This window comes from Theileria parva, chromosome 1, assembly GCF_000165365.1.
Source record: "Theileria parva strain Muguga chromosome 1, complete sequence, whole genome shotgun sequence".
NCBI classification, from domain to species: domain Eukaryota; phylum Apicomplexa; class Aconoidasida; order Piroplasmida; family Theileriidae; genus Theileria; species Theileria parva.
This window is the reverse complement of record NC_007344.1, coordinates 32,596-51,967: the sequence shown is the minus strand read 5'-3', so window position 1 is coordinate 51,967 and position 19,372 is coordinate 32,596. Positions and strand designations below refer to the sequence as shown.

Below are 19,372 nucleotides of genomic sequence, written 5' to 3'. Positions count from 1 at the left end.
GATGCCCGATAATACAACAACTGGTTAGATTAGTGAAATAAATCCTTGTCCAAATTTTAAATATTAGAATAATGTTATTTTATTGTAATGTCAGTGAAAGTGTTGTAAGTGATTTAATTTTTCAAGTTTTGTGACATTGTGTAAAATGTAAATTTGAAACTATTCTCTTGCTTTTCAAATAATGGCTCTTTGACTTTTATTTCTGTAAATTTATTTCCGTAAATTGAGCCGATTTCTCGATCGCAAATTTCTCTATTTATTCACCTAACTATTCTTTTAAATGATGAAAATCCGTTTTAATACATTTATTATCCTTAATGTACTAGTTTGGGGTTTAAGGGTTTGGTGTGTGGACGACGTAGGTATAACCGCTAAGGAAGGTGAGAGTTTGGAATATACAAGCGTTAACGGCGAACCAGTCGTGAACGCCGTTGGGAAGAAAAAGGTTTCAGTTACCGAAATTAGTTTTGATTCTATAGTCGAAGATTTGGTCTGGTGCGGACCTGAAAACAGGGTCGTGTTACTCAAAACAGCATCAGGCCGTATTTATAGATCCACCAACTCTGGTAAACAATGGTCCGAAATTACCAATACACTGTCTAACACTTCTAATACTGTTAGCACTGTAAGTAACGCAATGAATAGTAGCAGTAGTGTTGATAAGTTCCATGTAGATTCAATGTTTGTATGTGAATCTGACAAGAATGTCGTTGCCGTTTTGGGTACTGGTAACACACATTACATATCCTCTGATGGCGCTCTTACATTTAAGCAGTTGGGCTTCAAAGGCGAGGTTAATATGTTCTTTTTCCACCCTTCTAAAGCGTCATGGTCGCTTCTGAGTACATGGGAGGGTGATTGTTTATCGAAAGGTACCGGCGGAGATTGCAGACATGTGGTCTATATGAGTCGAGACCTGGGAGCCAGCTTCAAGCGGGTGGCTGAATATGTAGGTCAATTTAGTTGGGGTGATCCGACACACGGAAGTGCAGACCGCATCTATTTTAGTCGCTACGATATGGCCTTTGGAGACCAGCCCAAACAAGACGGCTGGAACGACGCCATCTCATTCAGATATACTGATGACTATGGTGCAACACAGCAACAACTACTATCAGGTGGTAACAAATTCCTCGTTAGCAATGGTTATATCTTTGTAGCTCGTGTAGCTGACTCAAGTAAACAAACCGTAAAGCTGTGTGTCAGTACTGATAATGGTGTTACATTCAATGAGGCACGAATTAGTACAGATTTGGATGAGAAAAGTTATACAATACTTGACACCTCGGAAGGAGCAGTTATTATCCATGTCGGACACCACTATGAAGGAAGTGATGTGGAAGTTGGTAACGTGTACATTTCCGACGCCAGTGGTCTTAACTATTCATTGTCGTTGCCTAATAATGTAAGGGCATCGTCCGGTGAATGTGAGTTTGATAAGGTGTTGTCTATGGAGGGTGTCTATTTGGCAAATTTTAGAGATGATTCTGGTGGATATTTGGATCCATCACAGCAATTTAAAACGCATATCAACGGAAATGTTGCAACTAAATCAGACAACATGACACAAGTAATTATACATATAGTTATACAGTTAACACTATTATACTTAGTTAACATTTATATCTTTAGTTACCATTGTTATATAAATAATAGAGTTTTTATAATTGTTATTCGGTAGATTGAGAAGAAGAGACGTAATGTGGGACATAAAAAAATCGAATCTAATGTCCGTACAGTTATCTCATTCAATAAAGGGGCACAATGGAATTATTTAACGCCCCCTAAAGTCGATTCTTACGGACAACAATACCAGTGTGATCCCGATAGATGTTACCTGCATTTGCACGGTATTACGCAGTTTAAGAATTTCGCTCCATTTTATTCCGTTGAAAATGCAGTGGGATTAATATTAGGAACTGGTAACGTTGGAGACCATTTGTCATTTGATGCAGCCAATGTTAACACATTTCTAAGCCGTGACGGAGGTTTAACATGGCGTGAAGTACATAAAGGGGCGTTTATATACGAGTTTGGTGATCATGGAGGTCTATTGGTCATGGCACAAGACCAGAGCAGGACAAGAGAAGTGGTTTTTAGCTGGAACGAAGGAGCAAGTTGGTTCGACTTTTCACTCTCAAAACACGATCTCTCCGTTAACAATATTGTGATTGAGCCGTCATCATCAGCTACTGAGTTCCTGCTGTATGGAAACAGAAATGGTGTCGGAGTGGTGTTTCATTTAGATTTCGCAACTCTGAACCAGCCAGCGTGCAGAGGTATTTGGGCTATCAACAGCAGTAGCAGCGATTACGAGACTTGGGTACCACGTGACATGACGGGAAACGAGTGTTTACTCGGTAAAAAAGTAACGTATAAGAGAAGAAAACAGGCGAGTGAATGTTTCAACGGTAGAGATTTCAAGCGTTCAGTGGATCGTGAACTTTGTCAGTGTACAAGACAGGATTATGAATGTGAAGTGGGATTCACAAGAGCAATTGGAAGTGATGTGTGTAAAGTTGAAGGACACTTTTTGGAACGTGAGGGTTGCACCTCAGCATCATATTTCTACACAAATGCATATCGGAAGGTTCCAGGAGACGTTTGTGTGGGTGGATGGGTTCCCGATCTAGTTGCTGTTCCATGTCCCCCACATTCACCTCTTTCCAAGGGTTCGTTACGGTTCTTGCTCACTTCTACCTAGCTATAAACTACTGGGTTATTTCCTAGGAATTATCTCTAGGACCACACTTTTCTTAGTTATGTTGTTAAATAGTTATGAAATAACTTCGTTAAAGACGTTTTAGAATCAAAATTATTGTTGGCGTTTATGTTGGTATTGGCATTGTTTATGGCTGCAGTGGTGTATGTGTCGAACGACGAGAGGTTCAAACATCTATTCCACAACTACGGTTTCAAGAGTTTTCAATACGTGCCCTACTCCACGCTCAATCAGAGGAAAACATCTTTGGGTGGAAGATTTGAACCAGAACTGGGATTCATAGACGCCGAACAGGAACACGAGGAGATTCCCACACTTCTCTCGTACTTGCATGATAACGATAAACATCAAGAATCTAAAACCATCGAACTCTTATAATATACTACTATACTACTATACTATTAACTATACTAAGTATAGTATTGACTATACTATACATACTATATTATATATATATTGGTATGTGTATTATATACATAGTAGAGTAGTGTGAAAATGATATTAGAGTTGTTTGGTCCAGGTATGAGGGTTCCATTTGGGGAAAACGCGTTTATACAATGGTAAGCATACAATGTCATCTTGAGTGATGAAATCACTGAAAAGACATTTCATATGGCCGTGAGTACCCAAAGACTGTAAAATCTTACCACGAAGACCCTTCTTGGTAAATAGTTGGACAGGTTTAAAGTATCTATAATCGTAAATATATTGTTAATAATAATTAGTAATATAATTAGTAAATAAGTAGAAAGAAACTTGATATCAGAAGGATTGAAGAACATGTAACGAACGATGGCACGTCGTTTGTGTACTTTCATGGGATAACCAGTTAAAAGTATCCTCTTCATAATTATTCTACAAGGCTCAGAACCTGAAACATGGCCTCCAAACAAAACAGTCTCGTCTACATATTTTTTAAATTAGACTAAATATCAATTATATATATAATTATGGTAGGTAAAGTAGTAATAGTTTAGTACTTTGATCGAGAGCTAATACTGGGGTAGGTGGACAAAGTGACAATCCATAGATGGTAGCAACGCAATTGTCGCCTTTCTTGAAGAAACGATCATAAAGACCTCGCTTCCCACGATCAACATTAATACTCTTACTGTAAATAGGAATTGAGGGAAATCTATAACCATATTACCATAGCGGTAACTATTGCACTCATTGTTGTTGTACACGACTAATATTTATATCTATTAACTATAGGATATAACTATGAAAAATGAGTATAGAAATACCTCCGAAAACCACAGAAGAGATTAAGAGGAGTTTTTGAGGGGAGCAAATCAGGTCCTTCAGAGGTACGAGCCACGTTAAAATTGACAACTGAAACTTTGCGTTCGTAGGGTAAAATCGTGGAAACGAGAGGAAAACGGGAACTAGATGATAAAGTGGCATAATCTTCGGGGGGGAAATTAACGAGCGTAAGGCTTATAAATGAACCGGAAACGTTTGTAATCTCACAGCTTTTTTTTAACTGAGTTTTTGATGAGCTCATGGTGGCCTTAAAATAATGTAAAAATGAAAAATGTGTAAACTTACCCGAAAATTCTCAAACTCGTTGATTTTGTAATATTCAATAGGCAGAGACTCATAAGGATCCCACACTGAAGAACGAATGTTCTTCAAAGAACGATATTTACGAAATCTACGCAACAATTAAACCCCAGCTGCTGATAATTTATATAAAATTATAAATAAATTAAATGATAAATATAGTAAAACAGTGATGAAACTAAGTGAAAATTACCTATCTTTAGCAAGAACATCAACTGGGGTATCAACTTCATCTGGGAAAGAGAGTTCCTCAAGTGATCTCTGCTCAAATTCGATTTTCTTAGAGGAGTTTGAAGAGGTTTCCAAAATGTCATCCAAGTCAAAATCAGATTCATCAGATAATACAGAACCTTCACTTCCATTATCATAGTCATAATAAGTGTCCTGATCCATCTCATTGTCATCAGGTAACAATTCACCTTCTGCGGAGATCTTGTTAATCCTCAATTTACTGCTAAAATCTTCATGAAAATGATTACCATCATTTAAGTAGTTGTTCAAATTTTGAACATTATTGGAAATGTCGAGAGAATTAGAATTTTCATGTGAAACGTAATTTAAACACTCAGATTCTGACAGGAGTTGTGATAAATCCTCATTATGCAGTTCCTCAACCGTTTTTTCAACTGAAATCTTTGAGGAGTTTGTACTGGCTGGGCATATGTCAGACAGTAAATCAATCTTCTTAATAATGAAATCTCCAAATGAAGTCAGATGAACAGGGTGCCTTACAGTAAACCCTAAACCCTTGACATAACCCTCGAGAACTAATTCCTTCTTATCAGAATCATAAGTGTGGTTTAGAGATAACATGTATCCCCTATCCCTACGCCATGAGAGATCTGAAGTTGAAACACAGCCAATTAGTGATAAAACTGTGCGTAAATCCTTCTCAGAAAATACAGAAGTAAATTTTCTAAACAAAAACATAAATAATTGGCACTTACTTGTCTAATCCGAATTCTGAATGAAAGTAACGACGAACAAGAGTTGAACTGGGCTGACGGTCCCCAGGTAAAGCAGACTCAAAGTTCACTCCAACCGGAGATGGAATGCCCTGTAACCTCAAAGAACTCAATATTCTATACCTAATATATTTATACAACCCCTATATAGGTTTATACACTAAATTAATTATAGCCAAAATAATATTAAATAAAATATAAAAGACTAGTAAACAGGATAATTAAGGATAAAATACAGTATATAGTTAATGGTAGAGTGTTTTGAACAAACCCTAGCTCGTCGAAAGCTGGTGAATCTTGAGAAGCACCTCTGAATAGGCAGAGAATAATATCAGAAGCGGACGCAGAGTAGAGAATGTCAGTGAGGTTTCGAGGACATGTGTAGAAAATTAAACGACGAGGAATACCGTCGTGAGTAAAGGCTTGATTCAACAATATTGGTTGCGATAATAACCAGCCGTCCTTAGAATAACTGGATTTAGCGGAAGAATTTGATGAATGAAACGATAAGAGAGCGTTGATAACTTCAAAAGAATTAATCTCAGAGTGGAAGGGAAGGACGAACACGTTTCTGGGAGATTCCTCTTGCAAATTCAAGCGAATCTTCTTATTCTTAGAAATTATTTGGTATTTTTTATTCTTCCTACTAAGAATTGGAGATATCTTTTGAACAGCAGAAGTGGAAAAGTTTTTTTTTACTTTGTTACTTTTAGAATTTTTAAACGGCTTATTTTTCTGCTTTAAAATATTGCGATGAATTGTCATATTAAAGTAAAATTTTGATTAAACGAAAATCAATACAACACCATCTAAATCACATGAACAAAATTATTATAATAATTTTAAAATTTCACAAAATTGTTTTTTAAGGGTAAAAAAATTTTTTAATAACTTTACAAACAGAAATCAATTTTAGCAATTTATTAATAATGGGAGAATCTATGATTTTTTATAAAATTGGATTAATAATTTAGTGGAAGATTCGATAATTAGTTATGTAATCTAGTTATTCTAATCTTTTTTAATAATTTATATTATTTTAATTTGTCTAATCTATTTTTTCCTTCGAGAGTTTTTGAAATCATCAAATTACTCCGGAACCAAATATGATAACTAATAATTCCCTTTGAAATAATTATTCTGTATATTATTTCATCTTTTTAATTAGAAATTAATTTATTTAAAAACTAAATAAGATTGATTTAAAGGAAAAATGCACGCACCTGAGTGCATTCAATCCATAACTGATTTTGTCTAATGTCATTGATTTTCACTGGTGAAAATGAATATTTGAACTATTTACATAAATAAAATGTGTAGAAGAGAGTTTCTATATGAAAACTAGGTGAATGTGTAGATCTTTGAGTAAAAAGTTTTTATCTCAAAGTTTAAATATTAGTCATAAATCGCAATAGAAATGAGATATACAATTTATAGAGTTAAAAAAAGAGGTTCCCCTAGTATTACAAACTTGATTACCAGGTTTTTGGTAATACAATTTCTTATTTCACATTATTTCAATAATAAGAATATAAGTGGAGCCTTGGCATTATCAGCAATTGATAAACAGGATTTAAAGAATGTTGCCAAGAATATTGAGTTGGGAGCTAAAAAGACTGCTAATGGACTTGGAATGGCCAAAGATGTGTTGTCTAATATGTACGAATTCTCTAAAAGTATGAATGAAACAATTAATAATTATCATCGTAATAAATTTAATATTGAGAATGAAGTCGAAAGTAAATATGCTGAAAAGGGAGAGAAAAAGGACGAAAAAGAGGTGAAAAGGGGTGAAAGGGAAGGAACCCCTACTGAAGCTATTAAAAAGAAAATAACAACTGTTAATAAGATGATTAAGGACAAGGTTTTGGGAGAGGATTCTGAGTCTGAATCTGAAACGGAAACAGAAACAGAAACTGAAACTGAAAGCGAAAAGGTGGCAGGAAATGTTGATAAAGACTACGATCAAACAAATGAGCCTAGAAAAGGTACAAAAGCCTCTGTTGTTAGAAAAGATCCTTTGGCTAAAAATTGGGAAAAGGTTAAAGCCAAAGTACTGAGAAGAAAATTATATAAATATTATACATTTGGTAATGAAAATGTAAGAGAGGAAAATTATAACCAATTAGAACACTCAATAGGTTTTGATAAGTTTCTCAGACCTTTTATCGCCAGTTTAAGCCCAGAATTTAAATCCTTACTAAGAGGACAACCTGTAAACTATTTTAAAACTTATATAGCAATTTCACAAAGGTTGTTTTCGCTTACAAACCCGATTCTCAAAAGTGTTACAAACTTTGACGGATCAACTACTACCTCTGAAGTGGTTTCATTTGATCATGAATTACACACACCAATTAAACCCTCATATTTACAGCTTTTTGAAGCGCCCAATACAACAGTTACCCCCCAACCAACGGCGTTGAATGGTAGAGATTTGACCGAAAAGGAAATAACTGAGTTGAAAAATGAGTCGGAAAAAACAAGAGTCCGTTTAAAGAGTTGGGAGGTAGATGCTAATATAAGACAAACCACTCTTCTTAAAACCCTGTATTTATTAGTGTCAGATGTAACTACTAGGGATTCAGTTACAAGACTTGAAAACCTAGCCAAAGCCCTCGGTTATAATATAGTTAAAAAAGGCAAAGATGGAACTCCAGGATCAGGAGCACCAGTTGCAAACATTTTAGGAGCAGATATGTTTTGGGTATCTGGTAATAATCCATTTATTCTTGGTCATCTAGCAACAATGATGTTGGGATATACTGAGTACGAGTCCTTTTTCTCAGATTACCCGAAGCGTAGATTTTACTCATGGTTGGAACTGGTGAGATCAGGTCCCGGAGGATCAGTTAACAGATTGGATTATATGTGTGGAATAAGAAGAGGTTCAAGATATGCTCGCGGTTCTAATGGTCTTGTATATAAAAAGATATCAACAGCTAAACGTTATGAACATAATGTTTCATCTGATGGTGTGTTCTTATGTGAGATGTTGGAAGTATTACTAAGATCAATTAATTTGACAATGGATTCCATGGGAGATTTGTTAAATCAAAAAGGAGGAAGTTATGAGCCTAATGTGGGTTCGATAATTAATGGCAAAAGAATGCAAGCAAAATTATGTTCTAATCCTGGGGATGGAACGATAGCAGTTAGATGTGATTTTGAACACAGTGTACTAGTGGGAGAAGAAACATATAGAGGAGTACCAGAAACAGAAGTAACAGAATTGAGGAGAAGATTATCAGAAGCTTTCGATGTTTTTCTTATGATGAGTTTGTTGTCGTTTATATACTTTTACATATTCTTACCATAGTTATATACTATTATAGCATATACATAACACCATACATACATGTATATATATAATAGTATATATTTGTAGGTGATATAAACAGTGTTAATGATGTTCCAACCTCCTGGTTCAGAATTTTATCTGATCCAAGACGGTTTCGTTCATTTTTCGAAATGACTTTAATGTGGGATCATCGAATGTTCACTGGAAAAAAGAAGGGAACATGGTTTGCCGATTACAACAAAAGTATTTTTATATATATTACATAATTCATCAGTTGAAAAGAAAAGAATTGGTAGGAATCTTAGTGCTGAGATTGTTCCACCTTATAACGCTGTCCAATACTATAACAAACTCCCTTATGAACTTGGAATTGAAAAAAAGAAGAAAAAGAAACGTATACTACGATATCGTGCCAGCCATAGGTTCTATATATATATGGCCTCATCTGGCATTAAAAAATGGATTGAAGATAACATGACGCTTATGCACGAGACTTATAATTACTCTCCATCAGTTTTACTCGGTGGTTCAATTTCTAATCGATTCCGTGAGTTTTATGATTCAAGTAGTGTGGGTTTAGCTCACCTTTTTCTGTATAACATCCTCTCTAAAAAATATCCCGCACAAGACTACTTAAAGGAATTGGAAAAGCTGGGAAAGGCTGATCCATTTTCCAGATTTGTTGATGCAAGTTCTATTTTTGCACCAGAAAAATTACGAAAAGTTGTAAAATGGTTTTTGAAAGGCAGTTTCGTAAAACAGTTCATGCGTGAGAAGACTAAACTCACTTTGAAACAATTAGTAAGATCTGAAGTTCTCAGAGATGCTCTTGAATCTATTACATTTGTAACACATTCAATGGCAAATTTACAAGTCATACAAAATGCTGAATATTGGGGTCGTGCATATCCTAATAGTAGCTTCTACTTCAGGAGAGGTGGTGTGATTAGTGTTATTGATAATACGATTAAAAACTGGTCGGATGATGGATATACGAGATCAATTTCTGAGAAACTGAAAAATCACGTAGACCTCAATGAGGATGATTTGAAAATAGCTGATTTTCAACATATTCATAATATGGAGAGTGTTAAATGGGACAAATCCCTCAATACGGAAATTCTTAAATCGTTTAATGAATTCTTGGAATTAGGCTCTGTAAAAGCATTGGAAGGTAGAAATCATATATTATATGAGGTAGTAAAGGATAGCAGAGACAATTTGGAACAGAATATAGAAAACACTATTTTCTTTGGACGAATACTTAATTCACCAAAAATTGAATCAAATTTACGTAAATATTTGAGACGTGCTGTTAACTTCGGTAATTTCATACTCGATCGAGCGGAAAAAAATGTTGATCATGCCATTTGGTTCGGTATTAAACTCAATCTAGACAAGGTAATGAGGGTTGTTGATGAATTACATAAATTACAACGTAAACTTAGTAATAATGAGTCATGGAACTTAACGGGAGCATTTATTGACGTGATTGAGGATTTAGTTGAAGTACTTACTAACAGGACTTCACGTAACCCAATTGATGTGCCTCTCAATTACGGAATGCCAACAATCTCCAATCTCTACGGCCGTATGAGTGTAGATGAGAGAAGGATTGAGTTTCAACAGAGTATGTGTTCGGAGCATTGCGGGGCCATTTGGAAAGCTATTCTAGCCTTCACAATATCAACACTACGTAATCCAGGGTCTATCAAATCTTACGAAAAAAATCTATCGTCCACCACATCGTTATCCGAATTGAATAGCCCTAACTATGTGAATAATGTTAGATTTATATTGAAAGGAGACGCTTGGACTGGCTTTTATGATACTTTATTACCAAAATCTATGAAAAAGGAGCTGGAAGTTATGGAATTTGGTAAATCATTCTACATTGCCAATATATTAAAATTGGCCTCAGTTCTAATGAATAGAATGGGATATGTATATACAGCAACAACGATGAAAGTTCAAGCCCCTTATTTTGGTAATTTCACAACTGAATGGATGAAAGAAAGGAAGAAAAATAGGACCAAAATCTTATTCTCTGCTTTGGCATTGGGTACAATGGCAACATACACAGTGTTGGAGTGTATGGATATAGCACAACATGCTGTGGATATGGGACACCCACCTGTTGAAACGTGTTGGTATTTGGTAAAACCCCCGAGCATGCACTGCGCAATTGAGCCGATATCGAATCTGGCAATTTCAGCAAGTTCAGTAGCCATTAGGGACGTGTTTTCATCAACAATATTGGCTTTGACGGGTCCATATATGATGATTCCGATGGGAATTTATGCAGGCTGGACATTACTTAAGAGACAATTTAAGATATTGCATAGATTAGACATGGCTATAAGTTCAGTGTTCTCAAGGCTTTGGAGAAGAGTTAACACTAAGGATATGATCAGAAGTATAGCGAACTTGTTCAGTAATCGTAAGCAGTACAGGAAGGAAATAGAAGCGGCAGCATTAGAAAGTAAACAAACTGGAAATGAAGAAGTGAAAACACAAACAGGATTTGCAGATGATGGAAATACTTTCTCATACACACATATGGACTAATTTGACAAGCTGTATAATAGTTGAGGGTTTATTTTGGTGTTATATATATATAATAATTTTATTAATAAATAGGGGTTGTGTGTTGATTTTAAGGTAAATAAATAGCATATAATATGTATATAGTAAATAGTATAGTGTGTAATAAAAGAAATAATTGAAATGAGGCAAAAGTGTTAATATTCCACAAAATAACACTATTATTAATAATCTATTTTATTTTAAAATATACCATTATGTTTTTAATTGATATTTTATTGGAAAAATATAGGATCAAAAAAATATGATTATCTCTGATAATGAGATTCATTTTCTCCAAAATCCAAATTCTGATATTTCAACTCTTTTGATTGGACAAGATTGTCTCAAAAATGGCCTGAGAATCGATGGAAGGTCACTGGATTCACACGTATATGTCAGTATTGACTTTGACGGACCTCCCGGCACCGTAATTTCATAACCTTTAATAATATTTTAGTCCTTGATTTCTTTTGGAAATACCGTCGTTTTTACCTGTATTTCTCAGGAAATTGTTGAACCTAATTCAGAGAGGCCAAATGAGGGGTTTTTATTTTTTAACGTTGAAACTTCTCCTTTTACTTCTGAAAGTTATGAACCCGGGAAAACAACTGATCAGGAACATAATTTGATATATTTCTTGGAGAATATGTTCAAGGAATCGTCCTGTTTGGATTTGGAAACCCTTTGCATTACAAGTGGAAAACAAGTAAATTTAAACCCTAATTCTAATGTTTTAGGTCTGGGCTTTAAGGGTTTATGTACATGTATTACAAGATGATGGAAATTTACTATCTGCTTGTTCTTTATCAGCCTTAGCGTCTCTTTTGCATTATCGTAAACCAGTAAGCTTTACACGATTTAATAAATTCTATAGTTGATGGAACTATCAGATGAGTTAAATCATTCGTTTTATGGTCTGTGGCATAAAGGAACTCCTCTTAAGTAATTTTATCAGTATATAATCGAATTTCAGTATTTATCATGTTCCAATGTTCGTTACTGTTTGGTTGCTGGAAGCTCCAGATCACTCACTTTTAGACCATAATTTATCCGAATATAAGTTCGTGTTGGAACCAAATTCATTTGAGGAAAAGTTACTCAAGACCCAGGTAGCCTTTTGAATTCAATTTAATCATTCTTAATCATACTTTAAACAGTTACATATGATTCGTTCTTCACGAGTAAATACATTTTCTACTGAACTACATAATACCACTACCAATAGAGTAATATTTTAACAGTAAATTAATGAGTAATATATAGGTGTCTATCCTATTTAACCAGTTTGGAGAGGTTCTTTGGATTTACAAGAATGGCTCAACTCCCGTGCCTTTGGAGACTTTTGAATCAGCAATTTCAGTATCATTTTAAGGATTATATTTCTTAGGCATCCAAGCAAAGATCAACTCAACTCTACGCGATTCTGATGTCAGAATTGGACAAAAATACACAAACACTAAAAAACATACTCAAACACATTAATTCACAGTATCTCACGTTATTTAGTTATTATTAATAGTTTAGTAATAATACAATAGTGTGATAATATTTTTAGTTATTCTAAAGCAGTTTGCCCCGTGGAATCTCGTTAAAACATTTTAAATCAGGATTTTTCAATGTAATATCTATTAAATCATATATTACGAATAGTGTCATTTGATGTATAAATAATGGTTTAAAATAATGTTGGATATAATATAATATTTTGAGATAACCACTGAAATTTATGAAGAAAAATAAAATGGGTATTCATTGGGAGATGTGCAGTGGTTTTAAAATTGGACCAACAATGTCGGAATGATTCCAACACCCATAATCTGGAGTTGAAAAAGTTTAAAAGAAATATATGTTTCATATATATTATTTTATTATTTTTGTTTTTATGATTTCAAGCCGTTTTTGGTTGGTTTCGTCCTTTTTTACCAGACTAAATCTTACACCATTTTACAAACAACTTACCTTCATTCCAACAAAAAAAACGTAACAACATAACTAATCGATCTTATATAGTATTTGTATAATCTTGTATAATTTTTATATAGTAATTTTGATACTTTGAAAAGTAGTTTTTCTGCTTTAAAATCCATGCCGAATTCTGAAAACCCCGAAGAATTAACTGTATTTCGTAAGTTTAAACTCAATTAGCCAATATTAGACAAGATTGTTAAGGGCGAATTGCCTTGTAAAAAGGTTTACGAGGATGACCTGGTTCTGGCTTTTTATGACATTCAGCCCGCGTCTCCAAGCCACATATTAATAATTCCCAAGGAAATGGACGGTCTAGCCAGTTTAAGTGATGCTACCGAGCGTCATGAAAAGGTTTTAGGCCATATGTTGGTAAAGGTAGGTTTTGGATTTTAACACCAATATTTCAGGCTGCACATATAGCTAAGGAGAATAATCTGGGTGACTTTAGAGTTGTAATTAACAGTGGCCCAGGGGCTCTTCAAACCGTTTTTTACCTACATATGCATCTTATGTCTGGTAGAAGGTTCAATTGGCCACCTGGATAATTTCTAAATTCACATTTTCAGGGACTCGATTCTCATTTCTGAACTCCAAATACTCTTTAACATTACATAAATTTAGCTACTTTATTTATAATTATATCAAATTTCATTTTAATAATTAATCTAGTTCTATTCTAGCTTAGAATATTACCTAGTTTTTTGTTATTGTGAGTGTAGTACATATGTTATTTATAGACGGAAAATTTATATTACACATGCCATTGGGCAATCTTAAATATTACACATTAAGGTTGGTTCGAATACTTGGTAACCATCTCTTCAATTACATTTGAGATTGATTCATTTTTGGATACTTCTGAAGCGCTGCAGGTCTTTATAAGTCTGCCGTGATGCATTACCCAAACGGATGTACAAGATTTGAGAACCTTGGAGAAGTGTGCAGTAACAAAACATGTGCAGTGTTTAAAGTATTTATCCAATAGTTCATAGATTGGTATACCCATATCTTGAACTTCAGAGCCATCCTCAGAAATGTTATCAGATGGTGGTTCATCAATGATTAACATTCTGTACTGATGTCTGCACAATACTAACTTCGCAAACCAAAGTGTTCTGAGCTGAGTTACAGATAACATTGTACCTGTTGATTTAGGAGCATCGATGGTCATTGAGCTGTCTTCGCGGTAAGATTCCTTACCCCTGTTAAAAGATTCCTTTGGATCTTGGTCAAGAATTTTTTTGCCAGTATTAAGTGGTTTGGGTACAACTACAGTATCAAGTTTTCTACCGCCTGGAAGGCAATTTACAAAATCAAGAAGACCACAATTTTCAAGAGCTTCATTAATGTCATCATCAGTAAATAGTCTCCTTGGATCCAAGAACCTTCTAATGGTCCAACCCTTGAAGACAAATGGTAACTGGGGAAGAACGCCAACTATATGTCTCAGGACACTCTTGGGAATTTCTTGTAAATCTCTACCATCAAGCAGGACTTGACCAGTTCGATTTCTAACATTATCTTCCAGCACAGATAGCAAAGTTGTTTTACCAGCGCCTGTTCTGCCAATGATTCCAATGATATCAGACTTGCTGGGTGTTGCGTTAATGTTGTTAAGGATGAGGCCTTCCTTATTCATCAGTGAATTGGTGTAAACACAGAGATCCTTCAATACTACCCCGGTGTGTTCAGATGGGAGATAATTCGAAACGTACATGAAGTTGAACTTAGGCCTGAATAACATCCTCTTTAAGAAGTTGGGATTGGTGTCTTTGAATTCAATTGCCCTTCTCCTAAGCAAGTTAGTTGTATTAATTTGGTCCTCAGGTTTTGATGAACTGATAACTAAATCCTCTTGATGAACATTGCGGAATTTGTCAAATACGTATTTGGATCCGGGGGGAATAAAGCACAAAAATCTTCGAAGTGAACATATAAAAACCTGCAGCCTGGCAAAACAAAAGGAACAATTGTTGAAAGATTTGATGGCACTCATACTAAGTGATAAACCTAATCCAAAATAACCAACATTCATCTTAAAGTCAGTAAACTTGTCAAATATGATCAGGCCTGTGAGGAATAGAGCGGTTGTAAGTGAAAATAACCAATTGAAAGACACTGAAGCCCAACTTGCAAAGGAGTTTGCCAAAAACCAGCACCTCGTTTTATAATCATTTCTTTCAATAATATCATTAACCAACTCCCATTCCTTTTTAAAGCTTCTGTAAATTGGTGATCCGAGTATGGCATCCTCACACGTTGTGTTAATGTGTGACATAGTTTCTAGTGATCCCAGCTGAATGCTCTTAAATGACTTGACAATATTCAATACTATGAATTCAAAGGCAATGACCAATGATATAAAAATAAATGGAACAGATAGGGGAATTGTGTAAAATAGTGTTCCAATGGAAATCGCAGTTTGTATAAATGACAAGAAGGTGGTAAAGATCATATCTCCAATACATTCATCAACGAAAACAATATCTGAAGAAAAATATGTTATGATTTGGTTTATCTGCTTTTTGATCTTAATCACAGATGAGCTGTTCTTGAAGACTGAGGTGAGACAATATTCATGTATTCTTCTTGATGCCATTAAACTTGAAACCGTGAAAAGTAACACTGATACTAGAGAACATCCCATAATAACTGACACAATAATCAGCATTACGTTTAGGGCAGAATCGCTGTGCGATACAACATCGGACATGTCAACAGTGGCGCCATCGTCATAATCCCCTGCTTTTTTGAACATATAATCTGTGAGATTTGTTGCAAGGACGAACTTAGAGTTATCCATAACACCCGATGCCAAAGAAAAGATTGTGAATAGAACAAACGTAAATCCAGCTGCCCTGAAATATAGTAGATATGGATTAAATTTATCATCGGAATAACATTCCTGGATGATTGAAGTTAGTGAGCGTCTGTACTTTGATTTAGTTAAGTGATTCCTAGATGAGCTGGTGTTAGAGCTTGAATAACAAAGTTTCATCATATCCTTGGTAAAGAAATTCAATTCGTATGGACCTGAAGGAGGTGTGATATACTCAAAGGCATTTGATGTCTTTTTGTAAGAAAAAACATCTGACAAATAACAGTTGAAATGAACAGATTTGTTATCAATCTCGTATACGGGAATCTTAGGGAAATGACCTAATTTTGTAGGTGAGACACATTTATCCAGCAAGGTTAGTGATGATGAAACTATAACAGCAAGATCGTCCTTAACTAGTACACCATTCTTAGCATTGAACAAGTTGAAGAATACAGTTCTGGATACATATGGATCTAATCCATGAAATGATCCGTCAAGACATAGTAGGAATGAACATTGGCTTCTGTTGTAATCCTTGTTCACCTTGCTGAATACAAGATAGGCATAGATAGCTCTGGCCATCTCCATTCTAACTCTCTGACCACAACTTAGTGAGTGAGCATTATCTGAGACAACTCTTAAGTCACCTCTTTCCCAAGATAATATATCAGTTTCAAGCTCAAGTTTCTCGATGACTAAGTTATATATTTCCTCATCGAATCTATGTCCAAATGTTATGTTTGATCTAATAGTTCCTTCTTTAAGCCAAATTTCTTCGGAGGCGTAAAATATTGGCATTGAGGTGTGAAGAGGAACTACTGCCATTGAACCTCCAACCAATGTCATCTCACCAAGTACTGACTTTATGAAGTTAGATTTGCCACAACCCTGACTACCTGTCATTAATGCTATCTCACCCCTCTTTAGCTGAAAGTTCACATTCTTCAGCTGAACTTCATTGTTCTTACTGGCAAAATCTTTCCTATTGTGGACCCATGCAAATGAGGCATCCTTATATAATACTACAACATCCTTCGCAAGCTCAGTGGTAACATCTGGTAGGTCAGAGGACATTTCAGTTGGCCCGGTGTGTCTATTATCACTGATGTAAAAATTAGGTGAGCAGTCTTTAAGGTATTTTTTAACCCTGTTGTATGATATATAAGCAGTAGTTAATCTTCCAAGTGCATACGGGAACATGAACATTGAGTTGATAATTCTGAAAAAGATGTAGAATGAAGATAGAAAACCGCCGGTGTCAACATCCTTGATAACCTCTGCGTCTCTCACAGATTTTACAAAATAATTCATCAGTACAAAGAATGTCACATTGTTGCAAATAACGCACAACGACTTATTGAGTAATGTAAAAAATAATCTAACCAAAATCAGAAGTAACTCAGAATTCCTAGTTTCAGTAATTATGTTAATAGCAATGTCATCGTAGAGTAATTTGTTGATGAGAGGTAACTCAGATATGATTTCAATGCATTCTGAAATTCTATAATCTTTGACAAGGCAAATAAAATGAAATAAGTAAGTATTAATAATCTCAACAACAACCATTAAAAAGCAGAAAACAAGGCCAATTACGTACAGTACCCACAAATTAATCTTAATCTGCATGGAAATCAACACAACACCATAGATAAAGTTTGACAAAAAGTTAACAATTGGTATTGCCGATTCAACAAATAGGGATACGTAGAAGCAATCATAATACTCAAACGTGAACATGTTAGGAGTAATATCTTTGTTTTGGTACCTCCTGGCTGGACAAAACAATGGATTTCTGGAACAATCAGAATCAGGAGAACAGGTATGTAAAACACCGTTACAAACACTCAAGGAGTTTGAACCATTAATGTTATTGAAATATTTTCTTCTATAGCACATGCCATGTTGAAACACACCAATTGCAACTGAATGTTCCCATACGCTTTTTAATCGAAGAAGATAATAACTGAAATTTTCAATCAAAAGCCCATCAACAATCTGAAGACCTATTACAGCAAATAGGAACAGAAATATTTTCAGAAGAGTGAAAGAGCTAGTGTTCAGGATGCCCAAAAGATGCTTGACCAGTAGTGCAATGCTCATACTAAGGACATTAGTAACTATAATACCTAGGAGACCAAATGTTGTTCTCTTCCAAAACGTTAGGAATAGGGCTCTCAATAGAACAGATCTGGTAGGTCTGGTATTTGGGTGTCCGTATTGTCTTGTTTCATATGATTCCAATGCAATGAGACAATCACTAAGGTTCTTGGAGAAAACTGGATGCCAACGCAGGACTTGGTCAGCAACGGGAAGTGGATGTAACTTGTATGGCTCTACATATTGTTTAGAAAGAAGAGATGCCCATTTAGCTACCCAGTGAAAGAAAAGGAATTTCAAAACAGTGACAGAGTCATAATACCTAAATTTTAAAAAACGAGATTTGTTATTAAAGTAGGTTTTGGAGTATGATTTACTTTCCCAGTAATGGTGCTCGGAAACAGGTTTATCATCGGGTTCTTGGAACGTACTGTTAAATAAATCAGAAATTTGTCTACGTTTTCCCATTCAAATCTGCGTATGGATAGAAATAATAGAATTTCAAGTATTGCTGACCTTTTACGTAGAATATTAGAATAAGATGCTCTCTAAACGATAATTATCAATTAATTTCCTGAAAATCGAATAGTTGTTAAATAAATGTCAATTTATGGTTCTATGACAATTAATGGTAAGGGGATAATTGAGTTAAACATTGACCTTATTCAAGTAGTAAAGTTTGGGATTATTCTGAGATGATGATAATCATTTGAACTCAGTATGTTAAAATCAGTGACGAAACGTTTGAGGAAATTGGATGCTAAGCCTAAAGACCTAGGAATTAATATAGTGTAAACTCTATTAAAAGAGTGTATGTGGAAGTGGACTTTACAAAATTATAATGAACACAAGTTGTTAGTATGTGTTACAAGTTAAATTGTCTCAGCAGAGACAGAAATTAAATAATAAATATAAATTTTCGTCATAAGAATCAAATGGGCAACCCCAAAATAAAAACCCCAGCAATTATAGAGTGGAACAATGAGCCGACAAGAGTAATCAAAATTGATTTATGTTAACAATCGAAATCATAAATGATACTCTACATCTTTATGTTAATTAATTAAAGTCAGTCTAAAATACTCAATGATTGTTCTAAAATTTTTTGTCGTTTCATTAATATCTAGGTTTCTGGTGAATCACCTTTAAAAACTTTAGTATATTGAATGAATAAATCTTAAATTATTGCCTTAATATTAGTTTTAACAGAATTCGTGGTTAGTAACTCGCTTAAACCCATTATTCTAGTTGCATATTTATAAATTATTACTATATCATACCATAATCTTTGAAGCGAATGTTCTACTCAATCGGACTGGAAATGTAGATGACAAATATATATTCAA

The 19,372-nt window shown here is 34.7% G+C and overlaps 6 protein-coding genes across 6 annotated transcripts; 4 read left to right on the top strand and 2 right to left on the bottom strand.

Moving 5' to 3' along the window:
- The first annotated feature begins 6 nt into the window (after positions 1–6).
- On the top strand, positions 7–3,115 carry VPS10 (Vacuolar protein sorting/targeting protein 10). Its single transcript, XM_061304892.1, has 3 exons — positions 7–1,570; positions 1,682–2,672; positions 2,808–3,115. The coding sequence occupies exons 1-3, from the start codon at positions 281–283 to the stop codon at positions 3,098–3,100; spliced, it is 2,574 nt and encodes an 857-aa protein (XP_061161470.1). The 5' UTR covers positions 7–280; the 3' UTR covers positions 3,101–3,115.
- Positions 3,116–3,207: 92 nt separating this feature from the next.
- Positions 3,208–6,174, bottom strand: Tsr1 (Pre-rRNA-processing protein TSR1-like protein). Its single transcript, XM_760449.2, has 8 exons — positions 5,525–6,174; positions 5,236–5,376; positions 4,482–5,204; positions 4,274–4,379; positions 3,970–4,235; positions 3,703–3,857; positions 3,479–3,626; positions 3,208–3,413 (listed from the first exon to the last, which is right to left on the bottom strand). Exons 1-8 carry the CDS (start codon positions 6,016–6,018, stop codon positions 3,224–3,226), a joined length of 2,223 nt encoding a protein of 740 aa, XP_765542.1. The 5' UTR covers positions 6,019–6,174; the 3' UTR covers positions 3,208–3,223.
- A 496-nt stretch (positions 6,175–6,670) lies between these two features.
- On the top strand, positions 6,671–11,122 carry TpMuguga_01g00014 (Rhoptry neck protein 2; the record flags this gene model as incomplete). The annotated part of the gene is made up of 3 exons (XM_760448.2): positions 6,671–8,531; positions 8,642–8,797; positions 8,829–11,122. The coding sequence occupies 3 exons, from the start codon at positions 6,671–6,673 to the stop codon at positions 11,120–11,122; spliced, it is 4,311 nt and encodes a 1,436-aa protein (XP_765541.2).
- Positions 11,123–11,308: 186 nt separating this feature from the next.
- Exosc9 (exosome complex exonuclease Rrp45) lies at positions 11,309–12,732 on the top strand (the record flags this gene model as incomplete). The annotated part of the gene is made up of 8 exons (XM_760447.2): positions 11,309–11,567; positions 11,598–11,846; positions 11,878–11,982; positions 12,015–12,082; positions 12,114–12,249; positions 12,404–12,499; positions 12,528–12,628; positions 12,696–12,732. Exons 1-8 carry the CDS (start codon positions 11,403–11,405, stop codon positions 12,730–12,732), a joined length of 957 nt encoding a protein of 318 aa, XP_765540.2. The 5' UTR covers positions 11,309–11,402.
- Positions 12,733–12,986: 254 nt separating this feature from the next.
- ZBP14 (14 kDa zinc-binding protein) lies at positions 12,987–13,741 on the top strand (the record flags this gene model as incomplete). The annotated part of the gene is made up of 4 exons (XM_760446.2): positions 12,987–13,120; positions 13,183–13,265; positions 13,296–13,483; positions 13,516–13,741. 4 exons carry the CDS (start codon positions 12,987–12,989, stop codon positions 13,651–13,653), a joined length of 543 nt encoding a protein of 180 aa, XP_765539.1. The 3' UTR covers positions 13,654–13,741.
- Positions 13,742–13,895: 154 nt separating this feature from the next.
- On the bottom strand, positions 13,896–18,494 carry abc3 (ABC transporter; the record flags this gene model as incomplete). The annotated part of the gene is made up of 1 exon (XM_760445.1): positions 13,896–18,494. The coding sequence occupies one exon, from the start codon at positions 18,492–18,494 to the stop codon at positions 13,896–13,898; it is 4,599 nt and encodes a 1,532-aa protein (XP_765538.1).
- Between the last annotated feature and the right edge of the window lie 878 nt (positions 18,495–19,372).

Excerpts from the sequence above, each read along its gene's own strand:
- VPS10 (XM_061304892.1), top strand. The coding sequence starts at position 281 with ATGATGAAAATCCGTTTTAATACATTTATTATCCTTAATGTACTAGTT. Across the intron at positions 1,571-1,681 it reads AATCAGACAACATGACACAA|ATTGAGAAGAAGAGACGTAA; the intron begins GTAATTATACAT and ends GTTATTCGGTAG. Across the intron at positions 2,673-2,807 it reads ACATTCACCTCTTTCCAAGG|AATCAAAATTATTGTTGGCG; the intron begins GTTCGTTACGGT and ends AAGACGTTTTAG.
- Tsr1 (XM_760449.2), bottom strand. The coding sequence starts at position 6,018 with ATGACAATTCATCGCAATATTTTAAAGCAGAAAAATAAGCCGTTTAAA. Across the intron at positions 4,380-4,481 it reads GATGTTCTTGCTAAAGATAG|ATTTCGTAAATATCGTTCTT; the intron begins GTAATTTTCACT and ends ATTGTTGCGTAG. Across the intron at positions 4,236-4,273 it reads ACGAGTTTGAGAATTTTCGG|GCCACCATGAGCTCATCAAA; the intron begins GTAAGTTTACAC and ends CATTATTTTAAG.